The sequence below is a fragment of the Stegodyphus dumicola genome, chromosome 1 (genome assembly GCF_044657685.1).
Source record: "Stegodyphus dumicola isolate Sdum_Otavi_A_Nest chromosome 1, ASM4465768v1".
Classification (NCBI taxonomy): domain Eukaryota; kingdom Metazoa; phylum Arthropoda; class Arachnida; order Araneae; family Eresidae; genus Stegodyphus; species Stegodyphus dumicola.
In genome coordinates, this window is record NC_140768.1 from 294,973,710 (window position 1) to 294,987,369 (window position 13,660).

Here is a 13,660-nt window from a genome sequence, read left to right on the forward strand (position 1 = left end):
AAATAAAATTATGTGTGGAGTTTGCCGTTATATGTGTTCTTCGAGTGTCATCTTTCTAATAACGCAGCAAAGTCCTCTCCGACCCAGTCCGTTGCAACTCTCACCAAATCATCTTATTTCAATAATAAAGCAGTTTTATCGCAGTAATGGAGTCGTTTTATTGCATATACAGAGACCCACGAGCGGCGGAGCGGTAAAGTCGCTGAACACTGGTAGTTCGGTCCGAGGTTTGAATCCCGCGAACGAGCTGGCTGCATGGGTGTTTTCGTGGTTTTCCCCATGTGTAACGTGTATACGAATTAGAAAGTCCTCCACGAAGGCATCCATCCTTAGGCAGATAGCCTTAGTGTGCTTTGCCATAATTAAATACATCATTAAATACACTATTGCATATACAGGGTGATTCAGAATTTATCATCCATATTTGGTGGGAAGGTAGGGAATAGGAAAAGCAGATAAGAAAGTATGGGCGCAGACGAACGCATGGTGGTGTAGAGGACGCTGTGTGTACAGAACTTCCATACTTAAGCAGAGCTGTTTGACGTGTGCAGCCAGTCGTCATTAGACTAAATGACTTTGCAAAAGTAACATGAACCGGTATACTTGGAATGAACTTGCAGATATGCCAGGCATATTCCAGAAGGTCCGGTTGTCCATGCAACGCCGTTGTGAGTCATGCATTATAGCACATGGTCAGCAGTTCGAGCACCTCTTGTAAGTCTGTAAAACCGATGCAAAGAAATGTTACATGTAAGATAACAAATGTTTTTTTCCCTTACTTCCTTTCTACGTGTTCTTTCCATCATTCAACTGGGGTCATTTTGCCCTACTACATGGCATATGCGCCCATGCATTCCTCTGTGAAATCTCCTTCTTTTCCTATTCCCTATCTCTCCACCAAATATTGATGAATTCTGAATCACCCCGTATATATATATAGAGAGAGAGATTTTAAAGTCATTATTTGAGCATTTTACAACAGTCCTTTCATTTGAGAAATACATTTGAAAAAAAAAATAAGGGAGAGATAACAGTCCTGATAAGTTTACTTCGCCTTATTACATAAGAAATGAGCTGCATTCGTGCAATATGTGGCATTCGTTATTTGAAGAGTACGTTGCAGTAATAAGCGGCAAGAATAGAATATATAATAGAACACGATGTATTATTTATTATAAAGTTATTATATTCGAGAAAGTATATATTGGTAACTAATATACAATTTCTGATTAAGTTTTACTAAAGTAAATGCATATTCTAATTTGAAACAGGAAGATACTGAAGTTGGAAACATTATGAGTTAGAAAACATTTAAATGCTGTTAAAATTGGTAGGGATTCCCTTAGCTCAATTACCAATTATTCAATTTTTTTTTTTTTTTTTTTTTTTTTTTTTTTTGTCTTTCTCTGAACTCCTCAACTTCCACTCGCATTTCTTCGGCAGGATGCCAAGTTTAAACATAAATGAAGTGAGTATTTAAATGGGTGAATATTTGAGTTTATTCAGCCGCCACACAACACAAGTTTGTCCTTGTTGTTACTCGGAGTTGCTGATACGCCTTTTTGACCAGTTAAATAATTATCACTTTGGGTAAGATGTCGAGTCAACCTAGTTAGCCTTAACTTAAAGTGCTAGTCCAGCACTACTCTTTAGCCTTGAATTTATTGCGTAGAAGTCGCCAGGTTCCTTAGTAGAATCTTGTAGAGTTTATGTTTCCAAAGAGAACACGATCCCACAAGTTGCCTGAGAAATATCAGAAGAATGTTTGTTCTGGAGAAGGGTTAATGAAAGGAAAGTGTACCAGTTGCAATCGGATGTCTCGTGATTTAATTATCGCACGAAATATCATCTCAATATATTAAAAACAATTTCATAGCATTGAAAATGTTAGGCGTTCAGATTCTGATAACTAATCATTTGAAGTTATCGTGGTACTCGCTTGGAGGTTCGAATCCCACCAATGGGCTGGCTGCATGGACGTTTTCGTGGTTTTTCCCATGCAAAGCACTTGAGATAGTCCTCAAGTGCATTGCCATTATGAAATACACACCAAAAGGTGGTACTCGCAGCTTCTATCCAATTTTTTTTTTTTTTTTTTTTTTTTTTTTACGTGGAAAAACAGTATTGATAGTGGTAGTTTGATCGATGTGTACATTCTTAACTTTTGTAATTGCCCAAAATCACATAGATGTGGCTTTGCGTTTCTTGGTAAAGATGCATAAATATTAGTGGCCTCTGAATTTCTTTTAATGACTGGTAACTTTAAGCATTCATCTTTCTCGGCAGATGAATACTTCTGTTTCCATGGTATCGTTTTCGAATAAATTCGCCAGACCGCAATCCAGTTCTGTTGGGGAAATGTGTGGGTTCTTAGGACACCGAATGTTAACAAATCAAATGCTTTCGGGATGTCTTAGGACACCGAATATCAAAAAATCAAGCCGTTTCCTGATTATATAGAAACTCATATCTGTCTTTTCAGACGCCTGCTCTGAATCCTACAGCATTTAATTTATAATTTATATTAGTATAAGATAGTAGGTAAGTTAGAATTAAAACTTACTATTTACTTGTTTAAGTATTTTTAAAAATTTTTTATGTAGTATTTAAGTATTTTCTAAATATGAAATTATATTTTTAAATATATATTTGTTTTTTAAAAATTGTGAATTAGTTCTTTTTGTTTCTTATTGGTTTATATGGATTATATCTAGTTCTTTTTTAGTTTCTTTTTATTGATATGCATATTCGTGTCATGGAGGTGTCTATAGACAAGGGTTTCTAAATTATTTTTATAAAAAATTATTTTTTTAAAAAATTTAATTTAAAAAAAATTAATTCTTGACTTTACTTGCTTGTTTCTCAAAAGACTTCATTAGTATTTTCCTTTTATTCTTAAATGTTAATTCTTAAATGTTAATTTCTAAGGGTACCACTTTATTGGTATTACTTTTGGTTTTGACTTTTACCCTTGCCTGCATGAATGACGAAACACGAATTGAATGATTGGAGAGTTAGGTTTGGAGGCAACTTCGCCTTGATAAGTCTGTCTCCTACCTACTCAACGGTCATTCACTTATGCATTTTTAAAAAAAAAATTGTTTAGTTTAATTTTAATTTGCTAAATTAGTGAATTTATTTTCATGGATTGATTTTGCACTTGATTTGCTTATGCTTCTGAATTTAAATGATATTGTAGATTAGTTCGAGAATTAAATCTTTTATTGTTTGCACAGTTTTTTAAAAATTATTTTGGCTTTTATATATATATATATATATAGGATTTAAATTTGCTTTTTCACTTTTATACGTGTTTGTTTAAAATTAAATTTAAATTTGTTTAAATATTATGATGCTTGTTTGTCAATTTACAGTGCTCAAACACCATACTATTTCTCTCCAGGATAATGAATATACCATGTTTGCTATTATCTAGAACGTAAAAATACTTAATTTTTTTAGCAAAAAGGGGCTACTGGTCTCAAAACAGCATATTCCATCGTTTCACTTTCTACGTTCGTTCATTTTTCAAACTGTTGTCATAAATATTATCGCCCTGTATATTTAAAGAACTAAATAATGAATAATTTGCATGAATGTTTCTCGCATTGTGAAAACAACGGTACCTAGAGCCGTCAAATTTCGAATAACGTAGTCCTCCAACCGAACATAGGCACTTGGAAGCCCGAATTTTGAATTTCGAATTTGTTTTATTCTCTATTTGAAAGTTTCCAGAACTTTAACGAATTTTTGATTAACAAACGCAATGATTTCAAAACGAGCAATTGCAACACTGTACGAAAAAAAAAATGCATTTTTGTCTCCAGTGCGCGAGACTCTGTCGGAAATTCTAAAGATGTGCTGTTTTTAAATATTTTGATATTGTTGTTGAATTAAATTTTATGTGGTTTAATTGCGAAGAACTTGCTATTTAACAAATAAAAGTAACACAAAAAACGCCCATGTGGGCGTAGTATAAAATCTGAAAGCTTTTAGATTTTCTTTTCCAAAGGGGCAATTTGCCCTGAAGGACTATTATTTTCGTTTTGGCATTTTGCGTTGGTTCAGTATAAATGTCGGTTCACTTTTCAGATTGTTGCCACTAAATATTACAACCCTGTATTATATTTAATGAAATTAAATAATGAAGAATCTGCATAAATGTATGTATGTTCTTCGCATTGTGATAAAACAACGGTACCTAGAGCCATCCAATTTTGAATACTGAACGTTTCCACCCGAATATAGGCATCTATCTGCAAGCCCAAATTTAGAATTCAGAATTTGTTTTATTATCGATTTCATATTTTGTAAATTAATTAACAAATTTTGATTAACAAACTGAACGATTTCAAAGCGAGCCATGGCAACGCTGTACGGGAGGGGGGAAAATTTATGTGCAGCGCGCTTAAATTCGTTATTTGTGTTTGCGACATTAACTATAAATACTTCTTTTTATGAAACTCTATGATCCCTTATATCTGGCATTCTTTTTCTGACTGACAAATAATTGGCAGTTTTCCTTCGGGATGGTATTAACATTTCGTTAGATTTCAACTGTCATAGTCGGAAGCCAACTCGAACTGTAGAGAGGTATCTGGAGGGTGAGTCTGAAATATTTGCGAATATGATGGCTAACATGAAGATGAGAGCAAATGCAAAGAGGAGAAAATCTCAATTTTAAATCAATTTATTATTATTATTATTTTTTTTTTTATTTGTAGTTGTCCTTGTGCCTGGGTTCCATTAGTCATGGATTCCTGCAAAGATGTCCATCACACATGCCCTGCTTGCGGAGCGCGACTGGGTACTTATAAAAGGTTGTAAAGTGCTCACCAAACGAACTGAGGTAAATATTTTGAACATTGAAACTCATCTTTCAGTCTCTGCCTCTTGCCGTAAATTTCTGCATATTCTTCCACAAACTATATTTTATGTGAAGTTTATTTTCCCGTCTCTGTGTATAAAGAAGTACCATTATTTTCCTATTCTCTTTTAATTAGAAATTTCTACTATTAGAATAAATTAAACAACTATCTTTTATTGTGACAAAGTAATGGCATCATAAATTGGCACTTAATAAAGATTTAAAGTTATAATACAGTTTGTACTTATACCATCTAATCGCATTCATTATTCATTAAAGTAGCACTCGTTCATTAAATCTCATTTCATGTATTATAAAGCAGCTTCATCTCGCTCATTAAAGTAGTATTTTAAGCTAGGTTTTATGCAGTTCCGAAGCAAAAAATCTAGCTTAAAGTAGTGAAAGAAAATGAAAGCATTTTTAGTAGCTTGGAGCAGTTTCAGTGGTTTTCAGCAGTTTCATTAGTTTACAGCGAGTATTCTCCATTAATTTTGAAAATGCTTAATTTGATAACTATTTTTTTACGTTTTGACGTAGAAAAATCAAGGAAAGTTAGAGAAATGAAAACTTCATTCTGTCGCAACACTGGAAAATTACCATGAAATCCTGATATGTCGTGCATTTAACATAGTTAAGGTGATTGAGTACACTACGCTCGATTTAAGCACAGCTTTATTAAAGAATGATAAGTTAGAATAACTATGAAAACTTTATTTTAAAAAATAGAGAATTTGATTAACTCAAATAGTACACAAACCGCCCACCAGCGGCCGAGCGGTAAAAGCCGCTGAACACTGGTGGTTCGGTCCGGGGTTCGAGTCCCGGCCAACGAGCTGGCTGCATGGGCGTTTTGGGTTTCCCCCCCCCATATCTAACAGCGATGCAAGCCAGTTTCCCTTAAAAAGACCTCCACGGACCATCCATTCCTTTCCGTGTAGTGCCCACAAACGTAAGAAGCACGTAATAAGTATAAAAGAAAGGAACAGAAATAGGATACAAATCAAAGTTAACTCTTTAGAAACCTTTAAATCGAAGTGTTGGGGGGAAAAAAAGAAATTACAAGAATGCGTTTTAAATAGCTTCAGGCTTACTTATTAAGCAATATTATCAGGAGTAAAGAAAGTAAGAAGAAGATGCTAAAAAGAAGGAAGCACAAAATGGTTTTCAGACTTCTGCATCAGAATATGAGTAGAAATCCTCTCTCGCCAATATATATAATTTGGCGCTCATTTGTTTTTGACGTTTTCGAGTTTCATTATGCAAAAGTGACACTAATTTATAATAATCATCCAATCACAAATCCTAATAAATGCAATATCCTGGGAGGACTTGTCTTTATCTGCTAATAAACGTACACCTAATACTAAAGACTATGATTAAGCTATCATAAACCAGTAGTAACATAAACATTCATTGGATGTTTAGAGCACAATAAAAAGGGGTTTTTTTTTAATGTCTTACTAAAGCCTTTTTATCCATTTGGGTGATGTGTCTGCTCCAAATAAATCGAATCATTTTGTCTACGATGTGAGTATGTAATAAAGTGAAATAGCATCACACCAAAAGCGGGGGAAAATACATTCATGTATTTGAAATGCTCCAAAACTATCATCTAAATAAATTCTGCATAAACTTGTAAGGTATTTTCTCCCTCCTTCCAGCATGCCTTCGTGGTGTAACGGTTAGTACACTCGACGTTCCTGTTCGGGCCCCACTGTAGAGTCATTAGGTATTTTGGTGCAGGAGACAAGAAAAATGAGCTCTCCTCGAGACTCGAATCCTGGACCTCTCGATTACGCGCCGAGTGTGTTAACCGTTACATAACGAAGGCATGCTGGAAGGAGGAACAAAATACCTTATAAACTATTGTAAAATTTAAGCCAATATAAAGTTAAATTCTCTGTTAATAAAAAGAGCGTAGAAGCAAAAATTCAGACTATTAACAACTTTTATATTGAATATGCTGTCTTACTTCTGGAAGAATATTAGTAAGTATGCGATAACCTTTTATTCAGTTTTGGTTTTTGAACAATAAATACGTGCCATTTTCACCTGTAAAAATTATTCAGAAATCTCTTATAACTTCAATAAGGTATTTTCTCTCTCTTTTCCGCCTGCCTTCATGGTGTAAATGGAAACACGCTCGACGCATTCGGGTGGTGAGGATTTCGAATACCGACATAGGCACTGCGGATTTCTTCAGCTTCCTGACATCGAAAATTCTGTAAAAGTTTCTACAAGCGGCACCCGAACTAAAAGATGGTGGATGATAATTAGTCGTTAGCAGGATTTGGCGACTGAGTCCCCTAATCTCCAGTCACCCTTTATAAGGGGAAGTATATAAGGTATTTTGACTCTCCTTTCCGAGTGCCTTCTTGGTGTAACTGGAAGCACATCCGACACGTATTCAGGAGGTTCGGAGTTCGAATCCCAGTGAGGGGCATTGTGGATAATTGCTGCATCGATAACCTAATGATTCTGCTGATTCATTATTCATTCGTTATTATTCATTATTCAGACTCATTATTATATTATTCATTCATTACAGATTCATTATAACCTAATTATGCAAATCATATTCCATTCTAAAGATTCATTTCAAGTAGGTTATATATAATGATTCTACAGATTCATTATATATAACCTGTTTGAAAAGTACGCAATACATTCATTATTCTGTTCGCCGTTTTCGTTAAGTTCTGAACAAATAATGTGTTTTCCCATTTTGTGAAAAGAGAGTTAAAGTACAGAAAGCACGTACCATAAATTTTGGTCAAAAATGTTTTTACCTTTCCCAGCCATTTGAAAAGACCTGCAGAATTGCATTTAATAGCGTGTGAAACCTAATATAAGAAGCAAGAATGGTATGATATTAAACAGTCCAAAATAAAGAGGGAATAACATAATGTAGTGTAGAATCATAATCGACTTTCAGAACTGGGAAGACAACAAGCAAATCGGAACGTTTAAAAGTGCTAGCAGTGACCATTTAGTGCATTTAAATGAAAATAGGAAATTTTAAAGGCCTTAATAACTGCCACAAAAAGAACAGTTGGATAATGAGATATGTAGTACACCGGGGCGCATAATTCACAAGTGCACATCAGTATCGCCACCGAAGGAGTGGTTTCAAAAATACACCAATGAGCTCCTATTGCTGTTTTGACACTGAACCTTTGAAACTGCATATGTGCATATGCTGTTGTTTACGTTTTGTTCCGCAGTTATAAAGGTACAGCGTATAAATAAATATTGCAATCATTTTAGTATAAAATCTGGTAATGTTTTCATTTTATAAGTTTTTTAATCGTCAACATTTCACTTTTGCGAAACTTATCACGCACTGGTTAATGCTCGTGGCATTTTATTTCTCTTTAAATCGAGAAAAATGACTCAAGCTACAACTAGCCTCTAATATTATGCATTTACTAACACCCGTAGATTAAGAGAATTCGAGTGTATAACTTTTTTTATTGAGCTGATAATAAGTGTTGTAATGAATCTAGTATTTTATTATCACAGTGCTTGCATTCCTTTGATTTTGAAAGTGTAAGATTCAGAATGATCTTATTACCTGCTGCTAACACTGAAAGTTACATATGAATAAATTAAATGCATTCTTCGTGAATAAAATAAATTCATCCTGCTTGAAGAGGAATTCTTCTGTAAGCAATACATTTTAGAGTGAACATTTATTAATGTGAAATTCAACGCACTAAATGTGTAGGAATGCAAATTGAATAAAATTTTGCATTGGTTGTTATTGTATAACATCTGTCTCATATAGACTTCTATAAAAATGCTAAGACTTCTACGATTTACATATAAAATTTTGTTTACATTTGATCTAACTTCGCACTGAAAATTGAATATGAGTAGAAATCCTCTCTCTCCAATATATATAATTTGGCGCTCATTTGTTTTTGACGTTGTCGAGTTTCATTATGCAAAAGTGACACTAATTTATAATAATCATCCAATGACAAATCCTAATAAATGTAATATCCTGGGAGGACTTGTCTTTATCTGGTAATAAACGTACGCATAATACTAAAGACTATGATTAAGCTTAAATTATTTTGTACAGGAAATGTGCTTTAATTATTTTGTACAGGAAATAGCGTGGCAAAACTTTTCCAACAATCTTGCTTAAAAGCGCGGCAAAGGTCATGTGTAATGCTAGAAATATTACTGGAAGCCCATTGGTCATTCTAGAAGCCATCCCCCCCCAGTGGCGATACAAATGTGCACTTACGAAATATGCGGAAGGGGCAACGAGCGAAAGAATCATCTCTTATATCCGTTTAGGAGGCTATGTTTACAGTTTTTTCGTCTGATTAACCTAATATCGGAAATTTATGTTTATCAGCTGTTTTATTATGATGTAATACAGCAGTCTGGTTGTCTGCTACTGTTGATGAATTCTACGCCGGAAAACATCCTGCAAATCTGCAGTAATCCATAGTGATCTTTCTGAATACATATCATGTTTCTCTAATATCACAGTAGAAAATAAACATTGAACTATACTTTCCTTCTTACGTTTCTTCTTCTTCTTTTCGTTATTTTAATGAAGAAAATGCGTCTTAGATTCATTTTGCAAACTTTAAAGGTCATAATGTAGGTTCAGTAAAAGTCAATTAGCATAAGGCTAAATTCTTAGAACTTAAATAAAATGCAGTATATTGTTAACACTAAATACCAGTTAAAATTAGTACCTTTAACTTTTGATTCATCTTTTGTTTTCATATCACTTGAATTCACCACGCATGTCTCTAAGATTTTTCAAGTTTGACAACTTTCTAAATACCTCTGATCTAAAACTTTCCAAATAACTCGTCTTATACGTATTTAGGTATTGTATATCATTACTGCACATATTCTTCGGAGTCTTCATCCTGTCTCTCTTACAAAAAATCTTCAACTGTTGTTTTAAAATCAAGCATTTTTTCAAAATTAAGATCCGGGACTTCCACGTTTATTTTGAAATATTTCCTGGGGTTAATTCATGAAAATGTTCGAAAAATGAAGATGTATGGTTAGTCTAACTAAGGGGTCTCACGACATTTAAATCTTGAAAAATACCGATTTCTTTAAAAACATATATGTTTCAGTTTGAATATTTCTGCTCACTTTAAAAAAAAAAAAAAAAGGTGTTAAAATATTCCGTATAGTTTAGAAGATATTATTAAAAACGTAAAGGTCACTTCATGACATACTATGTAAACAAACATTTACATAGACGCGTCATTTGTTCACAGCTGTCCTAACCGTTACATAATTGAGTGTTGCTATATTCCCAGCCTGCAGGTCTAATTTTTATTTCGTCAGCAAGTAGTAGGAATGTTTCTCGTCAACTTAATTACTTATTCGGAATGTTTACTATATCTTGTTTCCGAAGTCAAAACTTAATTGCTTATCGCGGACTATTGCCTAGAAAAAAGATTACTATAATTGTCTTATGTAAAGATATGCCTTTACGCACCATAAGAAATCAAAGTTCGAAAAGTGACATAAATTCGATGGAGATAGGACACTCCAGTCCAGGCGCCCGTTGCAATGAACGTCTCGTTCAAGGATGATACTATGTTGCTGCAAAGTTAAACTGAAATCTGAAAAAATTGCAAGATCTTTATACTTTTATTTATTTATTATTTATAGATTTAGTATTTAGTGGCATGCTCATCCTATTGTCTTGGCTTCAAAGAGTGCCACAAAATTTACCAGAAATGAAAACACTGTGTTTCATAATTAAAAACAAAATGAAATACCAATAAAAAAACTGAAGCAGTCATTCCAAGCGCCCAAAGCAAACAAAAGGAGTATTTTCGACATGCAATCCCAAAATTCGAAAGTTAATTGCGGTTTTGCTGCTGAGGATATTTACTCGGCGTGTTATTGTGTCTTAATTAATTATCTTGTCTTAATGAAAACATCTCTTAATTAATAATATGCCATTAAATGCCCGAAGTATAAAAATAATTGTTGTCGGAGTAAAATGGAATATATTAAATGAATTGAAAACACAAGAGATTTAGTACGAAATATGTTTACTCGTATGTCTTTTAATAACTGATCTTAAAACCTACAGCGTATTCATGAATTTTTTTCTTTTTTAGCTGGATGTAACAAGAATGAAAGTTCTATGTAACTCGCTATCATACGGACAAAGTACTGATTTTTTTGTATTTGATATTTTCGAATAAAATTATTCTTTAATTTGATACTGTGTTCTGTGTTTTCTGAAGTTAAAGCAGGACTTTCACTATTTCATTTTCATAAATAGAGTATAAAAACATTTCATTGTATAATAATTAAGGATATAAAATTTAATATGAACAACCTTGCTACAGATTGAGGACAAAATAATGCGAACACCTGTGAAAACGTATGATGTATTTTATACCTGCAGTACAGTCGCTCCACCTGCAGCAGAAGTCTGCCACCTAGTGAGCGTGGAGAGGAAGGTATCAGTCTCTCAACAGCAGTCACCTGCATTGCATGCTTCGATCGAGCTGTCTGTGAGAGGTTGAAAATGTCAGACCTGTCAGAGTTCCAAAGAGGAATGATACTTGGAGCGTATTTAAGTGAAGCATCGGTTACGGAAACAGCAAACCTTGTGGGATGTGCAAGGAGTATGATATCAGCCGTTATGACAGCGTGCACGAAAGAGGGAAAGACGACGTCTTCAAAGCACAGCGGTGGGCCAAAGCTGGCTGATAGGAATAGACTGGTCTTGAAGCGCATAGTAGCCCGAAAGCACAAGCAATTGTTATCCGAGATAATATCCGAAATGAACAATCATCTCCAGGACCCCATTTCAACAAAAACTGTCAAAAGGGAACTTCATGCTGCGAACATTTATGGCAGAGTGGCAATGCGTAAACCCTTCGTGGCAGCAACTAATGCTGTCAAGCGACGCCAGTGGTGCAGAGATCACAAAGGCTGGCCCTCATAGCAGTAGCAACAGGTAATATGGTCAGATGAATCGTTTTTCCCTCCATTTCAGATGACCGGACGCGTTTATGTCTGGAGAACGCCCAAAGAAGCGTTTCATCCTGACTGCCTCTTGCCGACTGTGAAGCATGGGGGTGGCGCCATTATGGTATGGGGTGCGATATCTTGACGCGGTCTTGGGCCGCTTGTTATTCTGCATAGGAGGATCACATCCAATCACTATCTAAGCGTTCCAGGGGATCATGTTCATCCTTTTGTCCAGACTGCATTCCCTGGAGAGTGACCGCTTTTTCAAGACGACAATGCCCCTATCCACACAGCTAAGTGTATTCAAGGATGGTTCGAAGAGCATGACGATTCAATTGAACATCTCGCTTGGCCCCCTCAGTCTCCGGACTTGAATATTATTGATGATTTGTGGGCATATTTGGAACCCAAACTTCGTTCTTGATTTCCTCCTCCATCCGGAATTAGAGACCGCTCTGCAGGAGGAATGGCTTAATATTCCTTTAAATATTGTCCATGACCTATCCCACGTCGCATTCAATCTGTACACTTCAGTCAAAGGGTGGTCCAACCCCCTATCAATAAAGATTTTCCATTATTTCGCATGTGTTCCTATTATTTTGTCCTCCATCTGTATCTGGAATAATGCTTCACAGGGAAGACGCACATATATCTCCAATATAAGCTTCGCATCTCTGTACTCAAATTCTTCATTAAATTATATAACTGGATATTAATTACATTAAATTATGTAATTGTATAACAAGACACGGACCCTTCACCAAATATTTCTACACAAGAAATATAGCAAACTCCGACGTCCGTACACGTGAGGAACACGGAACTTCTGATCATTAAGCTTTTTCATACTCTTCAACAGAGGATAATCACATAAAATCTCCACCAAGTGATCTCCTGGCATTCAAAAGAATTCCTCTTGTAGACTTTATAAACTGTAATGACCTTTTATAACTATAATAACCCTTGGACACCTCTTTATTGTTATTATTACAGTTCATTATAACATTGTGTTTCCAGTACTTATTATATTACTTATCTCATTATGTTTATCGATTACTTATTATGTTTACCTGTTATTTTGGTTCCATTTCAATTTGAGTTGTGAATTTTAAATTGTATTGAAACTATATTGTAATCTCTTTATGTCCTAAATAATTATTTTTAATAAATATTGGATGCGGGGTGTCCGGTGGGACTGCACGATGTACCATAATAAGTAAATTCTAGATCCTTTTTGAAAGCTTCAGTGGCTGATTTCCTCAAACTTTCTTTGTAAACTCTGATGAAGCTTGCAATTTTTTTTAGGATTAGTTAGCATGGAAAGGCATTACCAGTTGACTCTTGATACATCCCTGGTGTCGCCCATAATTTTGCGAGTACATCTATCTATCTGTACCTATGGTGCTATATGCGGCTGCTTCCATCATCTATGCTTGGAGCCAGCCCTAATATGCGAAGCCTAATAGATTGAATACATAAAGCCGTTAATAAAGTGGGAAAAAGAAACCACTTTTTGACTGGAGCAGAAATGGTATGACTTCTCCAGTCAAAAAAAAATGGTATTCCAAACTGAACTGGTTAAATGTTACCGATCGTCATCTTACTTCCTTGTAACCAGCCAGAGAGACCTTCGCTCCATTACTCCACAGGTGTCCCGATTAATCACGGAACTTGAGCCTTGCTGTCAGAAAGTTATTTTACTCTAATCGAAAAAACGCTGACGTCAGTTAAGTAATATAGTAACTGACGTGCAGCTTTGATTACGACGTCGTAGCACTGAAGCCTTGGTAATATGTTAATTCAGCGGTT

The 13,660-nt window shown here is 34.9% G+C and overlaps 1 protein-coding gene across 1 annotated transcript in view; it reads left to right on the forward strand.

Moving 5' to 3' along the window:
* Positions 1–11,091, forward strand: part of LOC118179554 (lipopolysaccharide-induced tumor necrosis factor-alpha factor homolog) — an 88,538-nt gene extending 77,447 nt beyond the window's left edge. Inside the window, exons 5-6 of the mRNA XM_035348724.2 lie at positions 4,725–4,849; positions 10,987–11,091. Coding sequence (XP_035204615.1) covers positions 4,725–4,827 — 103 coding nt within the window. The 3' untranslated portion in view covers positions 4,828–4,849; positions 10,987–11,091. The remainder of the gene's footprint in view (positions 1–4,724; positions 4,850–10,986) is intronic.
* Positions 11,092–13,660: the final 2,569 nt, after the last annotated feature.